Source organism: Podarcis bocagei (assembly GCF_964188305.1).
Source record: "Podarcis bocagei genome assembly, chromosome: 2".
NCBI classification, from domain to species: domain Eukaryota; kingdom Metazoa; phylum Chordata; class Lepidosauria; order Squamata; family Lacertidae; genus Podarcis; species Podarcis bocagei.
This window is the reverse complement of record NC_138126.1, coordinates 61,355,986-61,379,463: the sequence shown is the minus strand read 5'-3', so window position 1 is coordinate 61,379,463 and position 23,478 is coordinate 61,355,986. Positions and strand designations below refer to the sequence as shown.

Sequence of the window (23,478 nt, the reverse complement as noted above, 5' to 3'; positions counted from 1 at the left end):
TACCCAGAGAGGAAGGGTAAGAGGACTGTGTCCAGGTGTTCAGTGGATCAGTCATGGTCTGCCCAGATTGAATCAGGGGAGTCAGCTTTGGAATCGGAATCCGATTACTCCCCCACTCCTAGCTTCGCAAGTCAGACAACAGGTAGCTCTGTGGGCTGACTCAGTAAAGGACCTTGGAGTGAAGAACTCATGGGAAGTGCAGCCACTTAGAGCTGTCAAAGACAAAGGACTCGCTGTTGGAGCAATACAATGTGATGCTAAGCAAGCTGGGAGGGCCAGGGGGCCAGACTTGATCAATGTTGAAAAGAGGGCATTTTGGGTCACTCGGCCTGCTTCCCAATTCTGCCTGCAGCTCCACTGCATAATGGATGCCATCTTAGCAATACAGACCCTCTGACAGCACACGTGTATATGCATCACATGAGACGGAAAGGCCCGCTTTGAAAAACAGTCCTTGAAACAAACAGCAAACAACACTCAATTTATTCCTTTATATACAGATTCAGCCACAGGCTGAGACATTAAATTACTTTATAGCCCTTTCTAAAACAGGCCAGCACCCAAGGTCCCACATATTCTGGATGTTTCACTATTCTAAGAGGGGTAAGGGGACCTGCCCCCACCTCTTATGGAAGGGATGAGCTTATTTCTGCCTTTTCCTGAGCCCTTTAGCAAGGGGAATCATATCGCAGAAGGTCTCCAGCCACGGTTTTCTTGAACCCACATAGGTGGGAGATGCCTGAAGGGAAGCTGCAGGACAACTGGAGAATCCAAGCTGCAGCAAGCCAAGGCTCAAATGGAGGATGAGTCAGGAAGCTTCCTCAGTCAGAGAAATGAAAGGCTGGCAGTGCTTGCATAGTGTTAGGCTCAACTCAGGTGTGCTACCTGAGAGTTGCCTTGCATCAGTCAGTGCACAGTAGCAGCCTCTTCCTCACTCAGCCCACTGGAGTCCAGATCATCCTCACAGCTGGTCAAAGGGGGGAAAGGCTGGTCTTGATCAAGGTTGACATAAGTGACATTCAGGTTGATATAATGCTCCCCCTTTAGACGGGCTAAAATATGCTGCACTTCCTGGATTACTGCAGAGAAAGTTGGTCGCTCCTCAGGACTTGGGGCCCAGCAATTCAGCATTACGGTGTACCTGTCAGATTAAACACACATTACAGCAGGGGAATGTAAGGCCAAGACCTCTAGCTTCAAAGCCTGAGGACAGTGTAGACTTGTGGTACTGCATAGCCGTACACCATCTCCTGGGCACGTTCCAAGATAACAATCTGCCATGCATTCCCATTCCTCATTCTCCAGCAACCCCTGGCCCACAGGCAATGATCCTGCTTGTTGGCTCATGTTTACTGGGATTTGTATAGAAAACTGGGGCTCTGGAACATCGAACATCTGGCAAATAGGCTGTGTACTTATGATATGCCCGGCTGGGAGGGGACTGCAAGGAAGGGATGGAGGCCCTCAGAGGGTCTATCAATCTGGATATTCATGGCAGCTCTAGGCAGCATTGAATCTGACTTGATAGAACAGGCTTTCTGGGCTTCACAAGAATCCCAAAGTCTGATGGACTTGGTAAGTTTCATTGCAGTGCTATATTGTGTTGCAGTCACTTCCAAAAATTTCGCCGGATGTTTGTCTCTAGCAAATCTCACCACATTGGGAATCTGGGTCATCTGAACAGTATCAGGTCTCTGAACCTCATTGTTCACTGAGAATGCCGGGAAAGGCTAGCAGTAAGGGTTGTACAGAAAAAATGAATTTTAAAAGGCTGGTGCCAATTAAAAGAAAGGAGTAGTTTCTCTTCCAGTAAGCCCAACCTTTGCCCCCACACCATCTCAATTATAGCTTCTTTTTACCTTCCCCTCTGCCAGGGGAATATACTCTAGGTATAGCACACACCCCAGTTTATTGGGGTACACATTTTTAATATGCATAATTCTGCATAGAATTCTAGAACACTTCCCCCAAATATGACTGCCTGTGCCTCTCCTCACACATTTTCATGTAGCCTAGTGGAGATCAGCTGGATGCCATCTCAGCCTTCCTATCCCTCCACATGCTTCAAGGGTCTTGTTAACCCGTCCTTCCCTAAGGCAGAGGTTTTGAACAGCCCTGCCCCAAGTTCATATATACTCACAGAGAATCTGGGCAGTATTCTGGCTGCGGCAACCGTCTTCCTCGCAACAAATAGCGGGTCATATCATACGGGTCCACTTCAGGGTACGGAGAAGCCCCTCGCGTCATCAGCTCCCACATGAGGACCCCAAAGGACCACTGGGCAGAAGAGCAGAATGAACAGATGGAGAACAAATATAGCAGGACGCACAGGTGGCAGTGCAGATCTGTGACCCCCAGAAGGGGCGCAAACAGCTTAGGAGGGCACCCAGGAGAGGTTCGCCTGGTTCCTCAGCATCCCCCATCTACCAAGCATCACGTGTTTCCACAGTGTCGAGATGTAGCCTTTCATGCACAGGGACACAAAGACATTGAAGAGAGGCCTGCCCTGGCTAGCTTGGGCAGCCAAGAGGTCTGTTTTCTGACATGAGCTAACAATATGCACACGTAATCCAGAGAGTCTTATGGGTTATGTCACTCAGTGATTAGCGAGAGTCTGGAAGTAGCTCTGTGTCGGAGAGACAGTAAGTGTGAATGAATGTGTGTGCTTGTATATGGCTAGGTATGACTGTGCAGGTGTGTGGATGTATATGAGTTCATCGGAGGGGGCTGGACTAGATGACCCTTGCGGTCCCATCCAACGCTATAATTCTGATTCTATGAGTGGCCGTTTATGTGGATGGCCAACCTACTTTTTGTATTGGCCCCACCAACTGCTGCCATGCAGCCCTCGGTAAGTTTACCATGAGGGATGGTGGCCCTTGGGATGAAAAAACTCTTCCCCACTCCCACTGCAGCAATTATACAGCTAGGACAGGAAACTCTGTGAACGTGATTCTTCAACATCAACTTCGTTGGACTGGTCATGCTGTTTGGATGCCTGATTATCGTCTTCCAAAGCAACTACTCTGTTCCAAACTTAAAAATGGAAAGTGTAATGCTGGTGGTCAACAAAAGAGGTTTAAAGACTCTCTCAAGGCAAATCTTAAAAAATGTAGTATAAACACAGACAACTGGGAAACACTGGCCTGCGATCGCTCCAATTGGAGAACAGCCTTTACCAAAGGTGTCAGGGACTTTGAAGACACTCAAACTTAGGATGAAAGGGTGAAACGTGCTAAGAGGAAGATACGCTTGGCAAACCCTCACCATGATCAACTTCCACCCAGAAACCTATGTCCTCACTGTGAAAGTACGTGTGGATCCAGAATTGGCCTCCACAGTCACTTATGGACTCACTGTTAAGACCCTGTTCATGGAAGACAATCTTACTAGGCTATGAGTGATTGCCAAAGAAGATGATCCTGGTTCCCATGTCTAAACAGCCCCCACTGCCTTTGCTTGCACTTACTACATCAGACTTGGTGGTAAATTTTTGGGTCTGCAGGCTCTCAAGGGCCATCCACTTAACCGGCAGCTTTGCTCTGCGGTGTCGCCGGATGCTGTAATATTCCTTGTCGAAGACGTCTCTGGCCAGCCCAAAGTCTGCCACTTTTACTGTAAAGGTCTCATCTAGCCTGCAAAGCACAGAGAGGAGAGGGGAGGGTTTAGAGCACACACTGCAGCCAAATGAATTACGGTCCCTCGGTCACAGAGGCACCATTAAGCGACTCAAGTCCCACTTCTGGACTTTTTGACATTTCAGCCCAGGCCTGAGAAATCAGCGTTTGCAGCCCTTTTCAAGACCTATGAGCGCTTAGCGGTTTCCCAAACAGCTTTTAGAAGGGCAAGAGAGAACAGCTTAGCCCTGCATGTAATGAGCAACCACCATACTGAATAGGTGCTCCTCCCAACCAAGGCGAAGCTGTCGCACAGTGAGAGAAGCTTGTGGGGCTTGTTCTGCCTGCTAATACAAGGCTTCCACAAAAATAGTAGGTGCAAAGGTAAAGCAGCTGTAGGTAGGGAATATCTATACTGACACCAGGGAGGGCCTATTTCTGTCAAAACACAGGGAATAAATTAGCTGACAGGGGAAGATGTCTGACAGACACACCCAGGAAGCCTGAAGGCCCAGCCAGGTATTTGTTATTTATTACATTTATATTCCTTCAAGCTCAAGGTGGCACACGGAGTTCTCCTCCGTTCCATTTTATCCTCCCAACAACCCTGAGAGGTAGCTTAGGGATGAGGGAGAGAGAGTGACTGGCCCAGGACCACCAGTCAGTTTCATGACCAAGTGAGGATTGAACCCTGGCCTCCCAGGCCCCAGTCCAGCACTCCAACCACAATGTTCTACCCACTCATTTCAATACTTACATACAGTTCCTAGCAGCAAGGTCTCTGTGCACAAACTTCTTCTGGGCCAAATATTCCATCCCTTGAGCCACTTGCAGCCCAAAGCCTATTAAATCCTTCACAGTCGGGTTCTGGGGAAGAGCGGGGAGGGAGAGGAAACTTAAAATGAGTTTTCCATCTGGCTCTAGAGTTTATGCCCCTCTCGAGGTCTGAACTGCTTGCTTGTAACTCCCTCAAGCCAGCACAGCTGAAGCTAATTTCAGGGCTACTTCACATGGGGGAAATTTGCTACAGTGGTGCCCCGCAAGACGAAATTAATTCGTTCCGCAATTTTTGCCGTCTAACGAATTTTTCATCTTGCGAAGCACGGTTTAAACGGTTTAACAAAGTCGCAAGAAGTTTTCGTCTTGCGAAGCAAGCCCATAGGAAAATTCGTCTTGCGAGGCAAATCGCGAATGAAAAAACCTTTCGTCTAGCGAGTTTTTTGTCTTGCGAGGCATTCGTCTTGCGGGGCACCACTGTACTTGGATATCACTTCTGGGTGGGAAATGGAGTGCGCCCTGCATGCGCACTGTCCTATGGGATGAGCGCATGAGCCGACAGACACTCGGCTGTGGGAATTTTCTGCCAGTAGAAAGTTATTCTCTTTTGGGAGCGCACGTGGCACAGACACTTGCACATTACTTGACAAGGCCTGCGCAGGGTGCAAGCCATATGTGGAATTGATGTTGACGCACGAATACAGTCTTATGTGCAGCTTCCCTGGTTAAGACTTTATAATAATGCGTTATGTATGAGCATGCCTTTGTGGCCCCCTAGTGGGCAGAGGCTCTCATTGCCTCTCCCCTATCTCATTCAAAGTGTGTCCCAACCACTTTTTTTAAAATTGCCCTTGTCCCATGAGCAACATTTCAGCAAAAATAGTGGGATAGAATATCTGAACATAAGAGGTAAAGTAAAGGTGATGGTACTCCTCCTCTCTCTCTTTTTAAAGCCACATGTTATTTTAGGGTTGGAGGAGAAGAAGTTAAATATTGCAAAAAAAATCATACCGCTGTAAAAGGTTTAAAACTGGCCATGATTGTATTTGGTCAGCTAGCTAATGAAACAGGGCTGATAAAGGGAAAGGAACATAGGAAGCCGAGTCAGACTATTGGTTCATTTCACTCAGTATTGTCAACACTGACTTGCTGCACCTCTGTAGGGTTTCAGGAAGGGGACATTCCTACCCCTACTGGGAGGTGCCAAGTTGGAGTGGACCTGGGACCATTTGCATGTAAAGTATGCGCTGCACCACTGAGTCACTGCCCTTCCCAAGGAGTTTTGTTGCTCATTGCTATGACATTTCCCCCTGCGTCCAATAAGCACACAAGGTACACATGCAACAACATTCCGTGCTGTGTTTACAATGGCAGCGAATGAGCAGCCCCAGCAAGTGTCCCTATTTCGAACGTACAACTGCTCTAAAAGTGTGCTGCACCTCAAACAGCAGTCTCTTCAAGGTGAGGTCTGTGGACGGTGCGCTGCAATCGTTTGAAAAGCGCTTTTGCAAGAAAAGCTTTACTTCCCACCATCCCCCAAGGCCTTGCTACTGACAAGTCGCTGGAAGGAAGCGAAGGCTTGGCTTAGATCCCCATAAAGATTCAATTCTCTGTATGTAATCATTGGATACAAGATGACATTGCTGCGGGGCCTGTTTTCAAACTCTTTAAGACAGACACAGCAGGTGCTGCCAGAGGTCACTGCTCAAACTCCAGACTTAGGCAAGATGACAATGGTCTGAAGGGCTTCTGCTTCCCTGTCTTAAATCTGCCATGGGAATGTGCGGTGCATGTCAAATCTTGCTTTGTAAATGAGGCTACATGGCACATATTGTGTGCACAGATAAAATGTTTCTATGTAGAAATAAGACAAAACCTGCGGGGAAATGATCCCATGTATACACATAGTATTGAGTGGTCACACACCTGACAGTGTACACAAAGTTTTAATGCTGTTTCCTATGTAGAAATGCTAGACCCTTAGGTGGCCACACACAATAATGGTAACTGTACCACTTATTTGATCGTTGCAAGCAGTAATGATGAAGATGACAGTGGCTACAGAGGTGGTGAAACTGAAGCCTGCTTACTACCCCTGGCTCTGTTTTTCTCCCCAAAGTGAAAGGGAAGATGGTGTTGCTGCAGCTCTCAGCAGAGAGTAGCTAGTTCTGCACTGGCCAGGGTGGGAGGGAGACACGATTGTGCTCTGCGTCTCTGGCAGTAGCAGCAGCAGGTACATCAGCCACCAGCTCACGTTCCTACTGCTCAAGAAGGCTCCGAGTCAGCAAAAAAACACACAACCTCTGCTCCTTGGATGCTGAGGTCCCGGCTGCAAGAGCAGAAGCTACTGCAAAAATAAGGTGGTTCATACACATAGAAGGCTCTGGCAGAAACCTGACGAGAATGCTTGAGCTAACAAATTCTGCTGCGCTGCAGGATGGATTTCTCTCCCTGCTGCACCTGGGGGAGGGAGGGCCCAAACCCTCAGTTGACTCATTGTTCATTCCATGGTGGTGAACACCTAACTGGGGGAATGTGCAAAAACTGCAGTGATTGAACAGGAAGACGTCCTGCAACAGGGATGTAGGGGGTTCACAAGGCCAAAGCAAAAGCCGACCAGAGTTGAAAGGGAGAGGAAGGAAGGGTCTGACACAGCACTGTCTCAGTACCCCCTTTCCTTAAATGTTCCACTTCACTAGGTGGGTGTGAACCACCCTCAACCCAACGGTAGCTTCAGGATCAGGAAGTCAGCATATTGGCATTGAGATGCTCATCTCCCAGAGCAAGCCCTCCAAGGGCTGACTTGCTGGCATAAACCCAAAGTGGGAAGCAGTACACACCCTCTCCTCCGAACGGATAAAGTGCCGCAGGTCTCCATGCTTCATGTACGGCAGTACCACCCGGGGAAGCCCCTCCCGAGGGAGGGCAATCCCAATGAGAGAGAGGACGTGGGGGTGGTGAAAGCTCTTCATCAGAATCCCCTCTTTCAAGAACTCTTCCACCTCCTCCAAGTCTGTGATTCCTGGGGGAGAAAAGGAAGCAGGCTGTGAAAAGGCATCGGAGCAGCATACCCACACAAGGAACTGCAGAACTCTTGGGAAATGGGTCACTGGAGTGCAGGAGGTGCGCACGAAAGCAACACAAGATCCATTATGGATGGCACAAGTAGCTCGTTTGGACTTGGGACAGGACATGGCAGCAGGTTAAACTTACGCTTGAATGTCAACACTGCAGGTAATAAGAGAGGGATACCTAGCTGGAGTTAGAACTGCGCAGGGCTAGGTCAATGTGGCACGTGGGTCCCTCTGCTTCCCAAGGCCCCAGGGGATGCTGTTGATAAGGAGGATTCTTCTGAGACTACACTCAGAAGGCCGACAAGGCCTTGAAGGTGATTGGCTGAACTGGAAGCCTTTGGTATGTCTCATTGGAGATGATGAACAAACAGCAGAAGTTGGTTACAAAAGCATCCCTGCCTCTCCCCGCAACCCAGTCCAGGACTGTTTCCTGAAGTGTGTCAAAGAGCTTCCTTGGGGAAGCTTTAACAGCATGTCTTCCCATCCCCAACCTCTCTTCACAGCTATATCCACCTACTCTTGAGTGGAATGACATTGCAAAGGGACATCAAGACTTTGCCGCAGAAAATGGCACTTAAGCTAATGGTGTCTCCTTGTACCATGTCACTGAGCAAAGCTGAAGGAGAGTGCAAAGTAGGGCAAGTCTCCCTAGAATCCAGATTACGGTGCCATTTAAGGAAGGAATTATCCAAGGGCCTTCCTTCGATGATTGAATTGCCAAGTCTTCCCCTACAGAACTGAATCTATGCTAGTTATAGTCCAGTCAAAGTAGCATGATGCGCCTTTTCTCAGGGGAGGGGAGGGGGTGGAAGAGCCCATTCACTTTTATTTGTTAAGCAAGCAGAACACTCTTAGGAACTGTCCACTCCAATGCTGGAAGAGGGACATAGAGCATGTCCTTCAAGTTTAAATAACAGCAACAATGGGGCATGAGCAGCTGGTGAGGAGGGAGAGGGAACAGGCCCCTCATCCCTTGGCTTGCTTTTGCAGGACAGTTAAGTGCAGTTGCCACTGCTGTGAGAGGAAGGAGGGATTACTCACGGTTCAGAGATTTAACAGCACAGTGTATATGTCTATGGTCCGAATCTATGTACGTTCCATGATAAACACTCCCAAAGTGACCTGGACAGGAAAAAGAACAAAAAACCTACTAGACACACAGCCCAGCATGCAAACCAGGTACTCTCAGCCCAATCCATTCCCTTGAGTTTTTGCATCAGCCTCTTGCAGTTAGAAGGCTGCACACCTGAGTGCAGCATAACATGAGAGTGCTACATAGGCTGTTTCTGTGCTGGAGGCACAGAATAGAACAGAAAACACTGTGACGACTTGCCACGTTTACCAGGATAACATGGGTGTGGGTGCCTGTTATGGCTTTTAGTTTGAAACACTTAAGCCTGAACAAGAATTCAGTGGGCTGCATCCAACAAAGTTGTCCAATTAGTGCAAGGACTTCTGCCTGTGCAATGGGACTTCCTCTGCCAGTAACCCCCCCCCCCAATATATTCTCCAGAGGGTTAGGAGAACAGATAAGGGTTGTGGAGAAAGCAGAGGGAGATGAAGTCCCGTTGCAAAGGCAGAAATCATTCTGCTAGTAGGACAACTTCATGGGGTGCTACCCTAAGTAACCCTGAAGTCTGTGCTTTCAATATGGTAACTAGAAATGCCTAACAGAGAAAAGCACCTAAAAACGCATCTAGCATGGTGGTGTGGGTGGGTAAGGTACTCTTCAAACACAATTTGTAGAAATTGTAACAAAGCTTTGCACACCATGGGTGATTGATACAGGCAACCTCAAGAGCACTTACCTTTGCCAATGATCTGGTCCTGTTGCATAACCAGCTGCTCTTCGGGGATTAGAACGTCCTTCACTTCTTCTAAGAGTTGCGGCCGAAAATTTTTAATGGAGTAAGAAGGAACCCGCATGAAGGGCATGGCAGAACCGTCACTGCTTCCTGTGTAAGAGGCACTTCCAAGACTCACTCTAGAAGTACGGGGCTCTGCTAGAGCAGTGCCATCAAGAGAAGAGAGGAGAGGAGACTGGCGTTAGATAGGTGCTAGCAAAATGGTAATAATTGTTCATTTTGCATCTCCTGCCACAGGGTCACTTCTGGATTCCTGGCAAGACGGTGTCCCCACATGTCAATGGAATGCCACATGTTCCTCCCAAACAAAACGACCAAAGGAACTGGGGCATGGAAAGGGATAGGTGTTTGAGCACAGTGCTTTTTGTTTATAGGACCATTTAGAGTGAACTGCGGAGATGGTGATGGGAATCCTGGTATCAACTTGGGACATGATTGCTAGTGCACAGCCAAATATACCATACGACTAAGCCTGCTGCCCAAGCCAAGGCAATCCCATGGCAGGAAATCACTAGACCAGACCACTTATATGACCCTATCCCAGCTGCTCCAAAGCACTAGGAGCAGTTAAGCGTCTCTTTATGCATCCTTACCAGCAGTATCTGTGTAATTAGGGTTGGAGGGAAGGAGAGGGATGCTCGTCATGCCCCTGTTGAGGCTTGAGAGTCTTTCCAAGTTTTCAGTTCCTGCAGAAACAAAAAGGAACACTCAGTTCTCTTTCCTAGTTTGTACGCCCAGCCTCTCCCTGCCATGCCTAACCCTGCCCATCTTGCCAGCCCAGTTATTAAACCAGATTTGATATATGCCAATGCTCTGACTGGAGACCTCACAAACCAGCACAATCATTAAAATATTGGAGAAATGCAGTTGAATGAATACCTTTATTGAAAGCTCTGCTCTGATCAGAAAGCTTTGTGAGTAGCTTGCAGTTTACCTGACTTCTTCTTCTTTTTCCGCTGCATGAATTTCATCACGAAAAATACCAAGAAGCAGAGGAATAGGATGGCTACAACGACCCCCAATGTAACAGCAACAGGAGATAAGGAGGATTTCACAACCACAAAGCCAAGGTCTGTGCAGTTTCCATTCACACAAATCTAAAAGGAGGAAAGGACATGATGGAAGCAGATTATCAGCCATGCCAGAGCAATGGCGTTCAATGGGCAGGAAGGAGCCAGGAGGTAGAAAGCTTTAGCGTACTGAACTATCACACATTAGTAAACTTGTATAACAGATTGCCAGCTGGACAGAAAGGGAGCAACTCAAATATCCAAGGTTGTTTAGAAGCCTGGAGGGCTGTTGTGTACATTGCACTATTAGTCCCAAAGCATGTGGTCAGTCAAGATTTGGATTCCATGGAAGGGCATAGTTGGTGAGACTCCATGTGTGCTGTGGTGACATTTTGGGTGGGGGCTGTTGGAGTCCGTCTGTTTGGTCTGTTTCCTGCCTGGAAGGGGGATGATGACAGCGGTAGAAGGAATCACAGGGCAGGAAGAAAAGAGAACATGGGAAGGGGGCAGTGCAGGGCTTCATCTTTGCACAGGATTCCTTAAGTCTAGACTCAAGTGCAAAGAAGGCATCTCTGCTAAGGTTGTGATGCTCTTGTAGGAGGAGGAGGAGAACCATGAAATGTCCTGGAGGGAGGGTAGCAGGATGGCAGGAGGACACATGGTACAGAGCTGTGTCTTTTATTCCCTTGAGGAGAAAAGCAGCAAGGGTGTGTGTCAGGGAGTGATACATTGAGGATGAAAAACAGCTAGTACGGAAAAGGATAAACATCTCCTCCCCATTGTCCTTCTCTCAACCTGAAGGAACCCAAGAGGGGCAGGAAGCAATCAGAGAGTCACATATACAGTGTAATTTCTCTCACAGAATCTATAGAAGTGACAGACACACACACACGCCCCCTCTTCAGTAGTTAAGACAAGTAGCCAACTCCTTCTTTAGGCAGGATTTGGCATGCTCTGTGCACAAATAAACTTGAAAACACACACACAAGAAATTCTAAACTCTGGAATGGCCAGACAAAAAAGAGAGAGAGAGAGAACACACATGCATTCCATAGTTGGCCTGTAGCAATGCCTCTGAGAACAGAGAGTGCCCACACACCAGCAGAGAATGACCCAGGGAAAGTATTTAGAGTCATACTGGGTGTGTCCTTGAAAATCAGTGCCATCTAGAATGTGGGCAGTGATGCAAGCATGGGCACCAGAACCAACTTTTTCACCATGTGCTGTTCAGTGCAGGAACTCCAAGGCAGCAGAACTGATTATCCACCTCTTTCTCACCCCCACTCCTGAGAGTCTTGTGGATACACAGATGGATTTTTAAAATTTATTTAAACTATTAGGAGTCCCTGGTGAATTCCAGACACGGAAAAACCCTTTCCTAATGAAAAATGAGTCTAAGGAGTAGTGCCAAATGGAGCCAGAAATTTCCCAATGTTCTGCTGTAAAAATGTATCTGCGGCTTGTTTGGTTTGGATATGCCAGGTATTTCTTTAAAGACTTTCTTTAAAGGTCAGAATTAAGTCTGCTCTGAGCTCACAAGTTGCTACAAAGGCCAGATGTTATAGATGATGTGGGATGACACATCCACAGGATGCGACCCAGATCAGTTTTCCTGGGAGCCATGTCATGCTTGGCTGCTGCCTTCGCTACTTCTCAAACATGCGTTGTTAAATAGCCTATATGTTTTAAAAGGAGAGAGAAGCAGAAGTAAGGGGGCAAAAGTTTGTCAGAATGAGAATGCATGGAGCTACTGCCCCACGTTTGTTCAGTTCCATTTCCTCTGCAGCCAGTAGTGGAAAAACCAAATGAGTGACTGAAAGGTATCAGAGGAATAAGCAGCCAGAATGGACATGATGGGAGGAGGCCAAGCTGCAAAAAGGAGAATGGGCCAGAGGAGGCAGAGAGAGAAGCATGTCATGGCATCAGTGCTGGTTGTGGAGAACTGTTGCAAGCTTCACCTGTGCTGGCAAATGATGCAGAGGGGAGTTCAGGTCCCCGGGGATTCGGCAGGTCACCTCGTTTTTCAGCACAGTGGGGTGGCATTCTTTGCCAGCCACGGTCATAGAAATCGCCATGCAGCCTGCCAGAGCGTCCAGTCCTCTATGCTGTACAAACAAATAAAGACATATACGTTAACCCATTTCGGGAAAATATCTTCCTCATTGGGCCTCTTGGCTTAGTTTCCCCATGTTTCCCAGACTCCCATGTAACCCTGCTCTGAATCCACAAGCACTTTTGCCTATCCAGAAGCAACTGTTTTGATGACGCTTTAGCATCCCTACCCTCATCCCAATCCCCTCCCGCTCACATCTAGTACATGGGGAACTATAAACAGCAGCACCACCCTTGCCGTTTTATTTACCCCCCTTCACTATATACAGCTTGATTTCTTGGTGCCAATTCATATGCTGCTAAATGGCTCTGTGAGTTAATTTCAACCTATGGAAGGAGTGCATATGAGCACTGCAACTTCACAAAAACTTCAAAACAGCCAACAATGGAGCAGCTTCTTTGTGCAGAGAATTACATATTCCCAGAAAACCCCACTAGCAGACACTGCCGCTATGTCCTCCGTGGCTGTGATCCTATTCATGTTTACTCAGAAGTACAAACCTATTCCCAGGTGTTGGGGGGGTGTTGCCTAGGGTTGCAGCCTAGGTTTTTCTGATGCCACACTGCTCAGGTGGGCACAGCAATATTGTTCACACATATTGTTGCCCGACTGACAATTACATACATGGATCTCGATCTCATCCTCTCCTGGATTGATTGTGTACAATTGGTCTTGCTGCTCAAAGGGGTAAATCACTGGCTTGGGGTAGTAGCGGATGCGAAACGTCTGGTGCCTCAGAGCTCCATCCATCAAGATCTTCAGGTTCCCATGAATGCTCGCTGCCTTGTTTTCCAATGGGTAGCGAGGACTCTGGCACACGAGGCTCGTAGCAGACCTTTCCCCCTTACAATCCTGAAGACACCAAGAGAACAGTTTAACTTCATTTGACTTAGTTATATCTATCTGATCACTGCTGGAACACTGGATTCTGTTCAAGGGCACACCTTGCTGTAAACTAAATAGGAAGGGCAGTGTGAAATTCAGGGGTTGAAAAATATGCCTTACCATGAAAGACCAACTACATAAATTCCATAGCTTAATTATGCATTCTGTGCCGCTGTATTTAATTTGCCTGCTCTGTACCTATTAATGATCAGTTTTGTTGCTTCCTTGACACTGTTATTTTACCATGCTGAATCGATGGGATTTAAATCATGATTTAATCAGTGAGAGGGAAAGGGCACATTTAAATAATAATAATAATAATAATAATAATAATAATAATAATCAAGTCTCTCGGTGATACTTCATCATATATTTCCTAAACAATAGTAAACATCTAAAATCTGCAAATCAGGCAGCGTTTAAGAATTCATATTTGAGAAATAATTGAACAAGTTCTTCATTTTCATAGAAAATATTCCTTTAACTCAATAGAAGACATTGATTCAGTTTAGAAATTAGGGCTAATATATTTATATCATTTAATATTCACCAAGTTATTCTTTAAGAGAAACTTAGCATTTTTATTGTTTAATGGTCTACTTTAAACAGTTCTGAATATTTTTTTAAAGCACATTTTACTTTTTTTTTAATCCAATTTTTATCTACTCTTCATGCTGGCATTTTATTAAATGTGTTGGTACCACCCTGAAAGGTGGCCTACAAATACAGACGACAACAACTCCTCCTCCTCCTCTATACCCTGCACAGTATTCTATCCCTTTCCTACAGTTTTTGGTCTCTTTTTCCAATCCTTGACAAAAATGATTTTTTAATCTGCCACGGCAAGACATGATACGATCATCCAGGATAAAAATTCTGAAGGATGTTAATTGCTGAACAAACTATTCACAATTCCAGCACTTTTCATGTGATTTGATGGGGAAAGGTTTTACAATGAGCAGATTCACAACCAGGTTTATTTAAGGCAAAACATAAGGAGAAATTGTTAAGAAGAATGAAAATAAAGTAAAAAACAACAGCAACCGAGTACTTGAAATATAAGGGGGTGGGGACGACTAAAAAGGTTGTAAAAGTGTACTTTCCATAAAGGAAATGTAAATGTTTGAGGATAAAACAACCACAATCTATACATAGCTAGGTGCCCCTCAGTTCAGCTTTTCACACAAATGAAAGAAAATGCCTTTAGGTAGTCCTGGAAGAACTATTCAAGGATATTCTTACTCATTTAGCAGCAGGGAGGCACCTTCCCGCACAAACTTTGCTTTTGCATTACCTCTTGGTGAGCTAAAACGTCACTACAGACTGTCTTCCCCCCTTCAAATTGTAATGATTTATTGGGTTGACAGAGAACATTCTCTCCATTAGTCCATCTCTGAGACAAGTCCTTACAAGGACATACAGGGAGGTATTCTTACTGGGTGTCCCACACTTGCGGGAATCTGTTTCACAGAAGACATCTAAAATTCTGAAACTAAGAATTTCTAATGCTTAAACACAGAATTCCTCTGAAGTACTGTAAGTCCTTTTTGTTTCTTTACATGGAGAAGGGTCACTTTGATATGGTGAGTATCTTATATATGCAGCATGTTTACTCAGGCCAATGGGACTTGCTCTCTAGAAAGTGTGCTTAGGACTGCAAACTTCATTTCTCTCCCTCCACCTAGAATACCCACCTTAGCTTCAGTAAGCACGCCGGCAGACTCAAACTGCACCTTTGCATAATACACTGAATCCAAATTGGTGCCACTGATGGAGATATTTGAACCCCTGAAGAATAAAAATCAGAAGGCTGTGAAAAAGTTTCCATATCAAGAGATCCTACAGGTATATCCTGGTTGTGTAGGCGGACCTGAGCAGTAAACATAGGAAATCGGTAATGGTGCATCCAGTTCTCAGTTCCTGGTGCTATAAACATCCAGGTCTGTGTAGGCCAGTCTAAGGCCTATTTAGGATGAGATTTAGGCCCAATGCTACATACACTTAGCTGGGATTAAGTCCCACTGACCTCAATGCAACTTACCTCTGGGTATCTGCACTGAATAGCAGATTGGCGGTTCGAATCCCCACGACAGGGTGAGCTCCCGTTGCTCGGTCCCTGCTCCTGCCAACCTAGCAGTTCAAAAGCACGTCAAAGTGCAAGTAGATAAATAGGTACTGCTCCGGCGGAAAGGTAAACGGCGTTTCCGTGCGCTGCTCTGGATCGCCAGAAGCGGCTTAGTCATGCCGGCCACATGACCCGGAAGCTGTACGCCGGCTCCCTCGGCCAATAAAGCAAGATGAGCGCCGCAACCCAGAGTCGGTCACGACTGGACCTAATGGTCAGGGGTCCCTTTACATTTTATCTGCACTGAATAGCACTGTTGCTATGGAGCTTCCATTTAATTTGGTTAAATGAGATATTTGATGGCTTGGGACCAGGAACTTTGCTTCATAAATAACATGACGTGCCTCACAGAAAGCCTAGAATAGGGAATGCAATGACACAGGACGGAAAGAAGACGTTCTTCCAAGAATGAGGGCAGCCTTTGACAACCAAGGGCCCTCCAGATGTTTTGGAATACAACTTCCAGCAGCCCCAGGCAGTGCTAGCTGTGTGTGTGTGTGTGTGTGTGTGTGTGTGTGTGTGTGCGCGCCAAAAACATCAGGAGGGCACCAGGTTCATGAAGGCTGAATAAGGGTGTCCACTCACTCATAGCTGCAGTTGGGAGAGATATGGTGTATCTGGGGATCTTCTCGATACCAGAAGGGCTTCGGAGAAAGAAACGGCTGTTCATCTATTACTACAGTCACAGAAGCGTTGCCCAGGTTGTTCACAGGAGGGGTGGTACAAATTATGGCTTCCTCTTTCTGGCTGGGGAAAAGAAGACAAACAGCATGGTAAGGCCCTGCTCAGCCATCTCCCATTTAGTCCCATCCTCCACAAGGTCAGGGTGGAGGCAGTCCTTTGCATAATTGCATTATTGTGTGTTATGCCACGGTGCTGGGCCATGCCTGCAAACTGCCACCATGTAAAGAGGGGGTCCCCCACACAATTATCTGCGCCTGCTCACTCTGGGAGATGTGGGAATGCTTCACCAGGGATGCAGGTCCTGACAAGACTCATGTGGCCCAGCCTGATAAGAGCATGACTAATTTAGTTAAGGAGATGCAGCATAACCAGACCCGGTGTCCGTGGTCCAGCTAGGTCAGGCACTGGCTGAGGGGTTCAAGGACTTGGGGGGGGGGTCCCCTCACTGCTCTGCCCTTGGCTGTGCTGCCATTCACCTTGGATGCTTTTCTTTTGGTGAGTGGAAGTGCTGCTGCTGCTTAACAGCTTGGCTCCCCATCTATAGTGGACACCCACAATTCTAAGGGATCCAAAATGCCATGCCCCACTACATAGATCTAGCAAATGTGTTGCTTTCATAGGTTCATAGTCTAATAGGGCTATATGGGTCTGAGCTTTGCATTGTGGGTAATTTAAGATGGTGGCTGTAGATGGGAACCAAGCTTAGTTCCTATTCTGAAGTGCTGTTCCTCATCCATCTGAAGCATATGGGGGATAGATGGAGGCTGAGAAAGCATGTGGCAGCCTCCACAGCCATGGCAAGTAAGGCAAGGTCCTGTCCTGGTTGGGGTGGGTGCTGAGGAGTGGACTACTAGCACTGTGCCATGGCCTGGCACCAGCCCTGACCACAACCACCATGCACTATGGGATACAGAAGAGATGCGAAACCATGTTTCTATCTTCCACTGAAGTTGTAACCAGATCCTAAGTCATCCTCATTCATTTTGAGGAACCTTAAAAAATAGTGGGTTCAAGCTAAAACTTTCCTTCCATACAGTACTGTATAGGCAGAAGATGGTTGATAAGAGGAGTGGTGGCTGTCCTCTCCCTCACATACCTCTGCCTAGAGTAAGCATGGTTATGGGAGTATTCATAACCATTCATAACAAAGGGAGAGGGCAGATGGCTATGAACTCACATGCCCTGCAAAGCTCTACTCGGTTCATTTGCTTTCACACAAGCAATAGAGACTGTGACTCATTAGGAAAGTATGACTACGAGCAATTGCCAAAGAAGAAGAAGAAGATGATGACTGGTGTAGGGGCAGGCAACCACAGATTTACACACAAAAGAACACAGGAAAAGAGCTGTCTGTTGCATCATCAAGATGTGGGAAGGATATTTTTGACACCTCAAACACTGACCATTTATATTTAGATACTCTGTATCATTTTCCTGGAGATAATACCAAAAGAACTGGAGAGATAAGGAAGCTGGTAACATCTTATAAGGTTGCCTCAAACCAGCCTAGCTAATGTCTGTGGTCAGTCCACTAGCTTCACATTAATGCTAGAGTGCTAGAAAATGAGAAAAATCCAACATATCTGGAAGGTGGTCAAAAATGTGTTAATCAACTTTCTAAATGTATTTTGAAAACCATAGCTCTATCCTTTATCAAAGGCCATGAATGCAATTCCCAATCCGACAAGCCAATGTTACAATTAAGTGTCACTATTTGCCATACCTTTCCCTTGAGACCAAGGGACAATCCCGACCATTAACCATCACCTTCCTTGTGCCTCCCACCAGAACGTTTTGTCCTTGGATAAAGATCTCTGTTCCTCCAGCCTGTGGGCCGTACGGTGGATGGATAGAAGTTATTTTAGGCAGCTGTTGATAGTGAAGAGAAGAAATGCTAAACTCACTGTATCAAACTCTCGGAGCCCTGTAACTAACTTAGAGATAGAAAAGGGAAGACCACTGTTTTTCACAGACATTGAGGTAAGGATAAGAAGTAATGAATTTAAGCTGTGGCAAGGTAGTTTGGTGTAAAATATTAAAAGAAATCCTGACCATCGGGATCAACAGCCATAAAACAGAATAAAAGTAGAGGCTGCAAGACCATCTTCTGGAGAAGTGTTTGCCTAGAGTGGCTGATTACTTGTTCTCAAGTAATAAAACTTGATGTTAGAGATTTCTTAAGCAGAAAAGCCAGGGCTGGACCTGGGAGTTTAAAAATACAAAGCAGGTTTCCCACCAAAGCACCCAAACCCAGTAGCTGAGATCAGCAATCTTGCATTATGCCTCTGCACCACTAGCTCCCATGGAACACCAGCTGCAGAGCACCAGAACGCCTATCACTGGCTCTTAGCGGGTCTATTAAATTCTCATTACATCAATGAACAACAGCCATGAAGAAGCATGCAGGAGCAAAGGTAGTGGAAAGAAACCAAGGCTCACCTTAAACTCAAAGCCACTGAGGACTGAGGAGCCACTGATGTAAAATGGGGTGTGCTCCTTCTCTACAACAGTGACCTCAACCTTCTGTGGCCCCAGCATGTTCACTTCCTCTTTTGGTGTCAAAGTGCAGACAATAACTTCAACGTAATCTTTCCAGCGCGGCACTTCACTGTACCTGGAAAGCAAAAAGGGTGCTGAAAGGATGCATAAGAAACTCATGTGGTTATGATCTGCCTAATAAAGTCTAGTGGCTCTTTAGCACCATGAAATGGAAAATTATTCAAAATAGTTCACTTGTACACTACTAATCTTAGGGTAGATATGGGGAACTTTCGGCCTGTGAACCAGACCTGGAAAGCTGGACCTCCACATTTGACTTGCAGAGCTGTTTCAGGCAAGCCACACCTACCTACCCTACACCTGATGTTATTCATGAGGGTGTGGCTTCAAAGGAATATTAATGAATTTAACATAAGATCAAGGTTATTGCTTCGTTGGAGCAAGGTGCGCTCCCATCAGCTGATGAACAGTGCCTGCTTCCCTTGCTCCAGCAGAAGGAAGCAGTTCAACTGAATGGAAACCAATTCCATTCTTTTTTGAACCTCTGAAAGCTGGAGGTTCAAAGAGTAGCTTTGGTTTTTAGAGGTTTAATGAGCAGAGAGGGCTATCTGCAAAAGGGCTTTCAAACAGCCCGCACTGTGCTTTGAAGTCTCAGCAATCAGGGCTTCAAAGTGCAGCATCAGCTGATGTCATAGTGATGGCAGGTGGGTAAGGTCACATCCTTCTGTCAAATTTGGCTTGCAGGGGTAGAGAGATAAGGAACTGGCCTGCAGGTCACATAATGTACCTCAAAAAAAAAAAGATGCAGTACATTATCTGACCTGCAGGCCAGTTCCTTATCTCCCTACACCTGCAAGCCAAATTTGTCAGAAGGATGTGACCTTACTGTTGGAGATGTAAAGAAGGGGAAGGTACGTTTTACCATATGTGGTGGGATTGCAATATAATTTTTTTTAAAAAAAATGGGAAATGATATACAATGAATTGAAAAAAATGTTTAAAATAACATTTGTTAAAAAACCAGAAGCATTTTTGTTGGGTATTTTAGGTCAAGAGCTGCTGAAAGAAAAATGGACATTATTCATGTATGCTACAACAGCAGCAAGAATCTTAATAGCACAAAACTGGAAGACTGGAGAAATACCATCAAAAGAACAATGACAAGAAAAGTTGATGAACTATGCAGAGTTAGCAAAACTAACGGACAAGTTGTGTGAAAAGGACAATAGTGACTTTGAAAAAGAATGGGAATCTTTTATAACATATTTGCAGAAACAACAACAAAAAAATGAACTCACTGGCAGGGTTAAATAAACATTTACAACTTTATTTAAAGAGAACAAGAAGTATAACAATGGGACAACATAGTATTAAATACAAACAGCAGATTGTATCATTTGATGTAACAAACCAGAAATGGAAGCTAAGGGAAGTCAACAGGGAGGGGGGAAACTGGAAAATGAATGTTTAGTAATGATGATGGATATTTGTTATAAGAAAGAAAATCAATAAAAAAATATTTTTTTTAAAAAAAAGAAAGATAATGTACTGCATCTCTCCCTTACAGCAATTCATCTCTGAAGGGTGTGTTTGCAGAAACTGGCAACAAGAGGATGGGTCTTTTCCATTGTAGTTGCCCAACTATGGAATGCTGTCCCCAGAAAAGCTTATCGATGCCAAAATTGCCAGTTTTGAGGAACGAGGCAAAGGCATTCCTCTTCACCCAGACTTTGGGATCTCAATTTAAACTGAAATGTGCTATGTTCTATGGTCTGTTTTAATGCTTCTCTTTTAATGGGGTAGGATAGGAGAAGTCCTTTTTATTCTTGTTAATAGATGAGCACCTTCAGAAAAATATAGAAATTTAGGTTTTATGTTTGATTACCCCATGGTTTTTTGAATCTGCCGTATTTACGCGAATCTAATGTGCCATTGAATCTAATGTGTGCCTCAATTTTCAAAACCTTGAAACCAAAAAAGGATTTGCTGGAGAATATAAATGAGCCATCAAATCTAATGCACACCCTAATTTTCGTGATGTTAATTAGGCAAAAAATGGTGTGCTAACTTTGGCCCATCCATTTCAAGAGGTTCACTCTGAGTAAAAGTTAGTTGAATACGGTCCATACATACATATTATTGTGGCAATTTTCTTTGAATGCACACCTGCATATTGCAGGGTCAACTCAGAGAGTCAGCTTCTGTAAATACACAATGCCTGGGCTCCAGCATGCTGTTATAACTCCATCAACTGCTTCCTTCACAGAGGGCTTATCATCATCCTCAGTAGGGATTGTGGTGATGGATCAGCTTGGGTCAAGCAAGAGCTCCAGCTTGGAAATACTTGATCATTTCCGGAATGGAAGAATTCAATTCACCCATTCCATTTGCGAGTCCAGAGTTAGATGTGAAAAATGGATGTGGCGATAGCAAGACGTAACAACTGTGACTCCTGTTATGTCTTCCTATATACCTCTGTTTCTCCCTCTAAACAGTTTTTAAGAGGCATTTCCTTACCCAAATATGACCTGCCCTCTCAAATAAAATGCTGCCAGACAATGCTCAGTTGTTGGTTTTAGTTTTTTGCTTAATGCAGATCAAAGCTCACTAGAATGACTGATTCCAGCATGGGCCATGGAGGTGAAACTCTATTTGTACTAATAGGAACAGTAGAAACTGCTGTTTCATTTCCGCTCCGGGAAAGCTGCCAATGTCTAAACTGTGACACACAGAAATGTCTCCTCTCCTGATTTCAACATGTAAGTGTAAGGCTGCTATGACATCATCTGAGGGCCTCACACAGGCAGAAAGAAGTACCAGAAGGAACTCTAGAAAAAGTCATATTCTAACCATAAGCCCCGCATTTTGCATCTAGTCTATGAATACATTGATTAAATGAGAGAGAGATGGATTTAGCCACATGGCTAGCACTGTGCTAAGTAAAAGGGGCCAATTACTCAATGACTGAACTGTTAGGGTGTGAAACCTAAGACGCTGGCAAGTTAGCAATGTCATGTGACTTTAAGTAGTCAAGCTCGTTAAGTTGTTAAGTTGTTAAGTTGCTCAGTATATAAAGAGTGTTTGTTTTCTCTGTGTTTGGGGGCGTGAAGCAAAAATGTCCGAAAGCTCCGGAGGTGTTTCTGTTATCTTTCTGCAATAAACCTGTCTTTGGAAAGACAGGCTTCCCTGTGTCGTTATTTCTTTGCTGCTGAGACTCTGAAGCCTGTACTGCAACAAGAATCTCTGCACTGGACTTAATTAATACTCTGCAAAGAGAGCTGTTGCTGGTGGCACAGCGGAAGCGTTTACTGGACCAGTACACAAACTCTCTTAGGTTATGGATCCTTCTACGTTTCTACAGCTGTATTGTGTGCAGAGAAAGTGAAAGCAGCTTTTGGATGAGAGAAGACCGGCTTGGTCGTAAATCCAGCTCTTAAAGGCTTCAGAGGAGGCTGGAGGCGTCTGAAAAGTGAGTAAGACAAATCCCAAGGGGAAAGAGAAGAAAGGGCACACAGAGGGAGTAGCAGCAGACCCCAAGAATGGCAGTGGAAAATTTCCAGGTTCCCTTTACAAAGTTGAACTCTGCTAATTACGTGCAGTGGTCTAAGAGGGCTCAAGTCTGGTTGGAAGCCAAAGAAGTGTGGGCTGACTATGTCCAGAGGCGAAAACCGTTTGTGGCTGTTGCAGCAGATGCCACAGCAGAGCAACAGGCTGCTGCACATGCTCAGAACAGGGAACATGATAAAATGGACACTAAAGCTAGATGCATGTTGATGGTATCGATAGACGATTCCCAATTACCTCATGTGGAAAATTTAAGGTCTGCATTTGAAATTTGGGAAGCTCTTAGGCGAATTCACCATAGAGCCACGCCCGGAGAGAAGGTGAACATTATACGTGCTTTGTATGAGTTGAAACTGAAGCCAGGGGATAGTGTGGTTGAACACACGTCACAGATGACTGAGTATTTCAACCGACTGTCATCTTTAGGTGTGAATTTTCCTGAAAATATTAAAGTTTATACTCTGCTTAGCAGCCTGCATGCAGGGTTTGAAAACTTAGTACTAACTTTACAAGTTTTGCCAGAGGACCAGCTGAATATGAATTATGTGACTGGTAGATTGTGTGAACAAGAATATCAACATCATCGAAAACGTATTGATAATTCAAATACCCCAAGGGTTGGATGTTCAGATAATTCCCAGCGTGGGGAAGCTAGCAGGCAGAGCTGTAAGGAAGCCTCACAAGTGTCTGCTATGGCCAGCAAGTCATGTTTTCGATGTGGTAGCAGGTTTCATTTGATAGCAAAGTGTCCAGAAAAGCAACAGGAATTTCAACAGTCCAAGGCCAGTTTCCGGAGTTACAGGGGAAGACGACGTGAGAACTACAAGAATCAACGATCCAGAGGGGGAGCAGGTGCTGATAAGGGACTATCTGCAATGGCAGCACAACAGAGTCCTAAAAGGAGCCAACAAACCTTGAAGTGGATAATTGACAGTGGAGCAAGTCACAGTTTAGTTCCAGCGACATCTAGTGGCCGCTTGATGAACTGCAAGACATTGCCAGTTGCAAAAACCGTGACTATAGCAGACAATAGTAAACGAGAAATGAACCTTAAAGGCACAATTTATGTTAACTGTTTGCAAACTAACCTTCCTGTTTTTGTTCTTCCAGGAATGAAGAATGGACTTTTGAGTGTGTCATGCCTGGTAAAAAGTGGTTTTAAGGTTGAGTTTGAAAATGATGTGTGCACCATTTCGAAACAGGGAAAGGAGCTAGTTAAAATTCCCTGTGAGGATGGGCTTTTTGTTTTGGATGAAGAGCAGTTA

At 45.4% G+C, this 23,478-nt stretch overlaps 1 protein-coding gene across 2 annotated transcripts in view; it reads right to left on the bottom strand.

Moving 5' to 3' along the window:
• Positions 1 to 468: 468 nt before the first annotated feature.
• The window catches only part of MST1R (macrophage stimulating 1 receptor), a 62,733-nt gene continuing 39,723 nt past the window's right edge, over positions 469 to 23,478 (bottom strand). The window contains exons 7-21 of one of the 2 annotated variants that reach the window (XM_081185814.1): positions 18,590 to 18,764; positions 17,874 to 18,019; positions 16,052 to 16,213; positions 15,036 to 15,129; positions 13,081 to 13,308; positions 12,302 to 12,448; positions 10,268 to 10,430; positions 9,927 to 10,019; positions 9,277 to 9,471; positions 8,510 to 8,590; positions 7,235 to 7,416; positions 4,375 to 4,484; positions 3,470 to 3,635; positions 2,141 to 2,277; positions 469 to 1,141 (exon numbers count right to left, since the gene is read on the bottom strand). In XM_081185814.1, coding sequence (XP_081041940.1) covers positions 907 to 1,141; positions 2,141 to 2,277; positions 3,470 to 3,635; positions 4,375 to 4,484; positions 7,235 to 7,416; positions 8,510 to 8,590; positions 9,277 to 9,471; positions 9,927 to 10,019; positions 10,268 to 10,430; positions 12,302 to 12,448; positions 13,081 to 13,308; positions 15,036 to 15,129; positions 16,052 to 16,213; positions 17,874 to 18,019; positions 18,590 to 18,764 — 2,314 coding nt within the window. In that variant the 3' untranslated portion in view covers positions 469 to 906. The remainder of the gene's footprint in view (positions 1,142 to 2,140; positions 2,278 to 3,469; positions 3,636 to 4,374; positions 4,485 to 7,234; positions 7,417 to 8,509; positions 8,591 to 9,276; positions 9,472 to 9,926; positions 10,020 to 10,267; positions 10,431 to 12,301; positions 12,449 to 13,080; positions 13,309 to 15,035; positions 15,130 to 16,051; positions 16,214 to 17,873; positions 18,020 to 18,589; positions 18,765 to 23,478) is intronic. The other variant, XM_081185815.1, reaches the window with a different exon arrangement.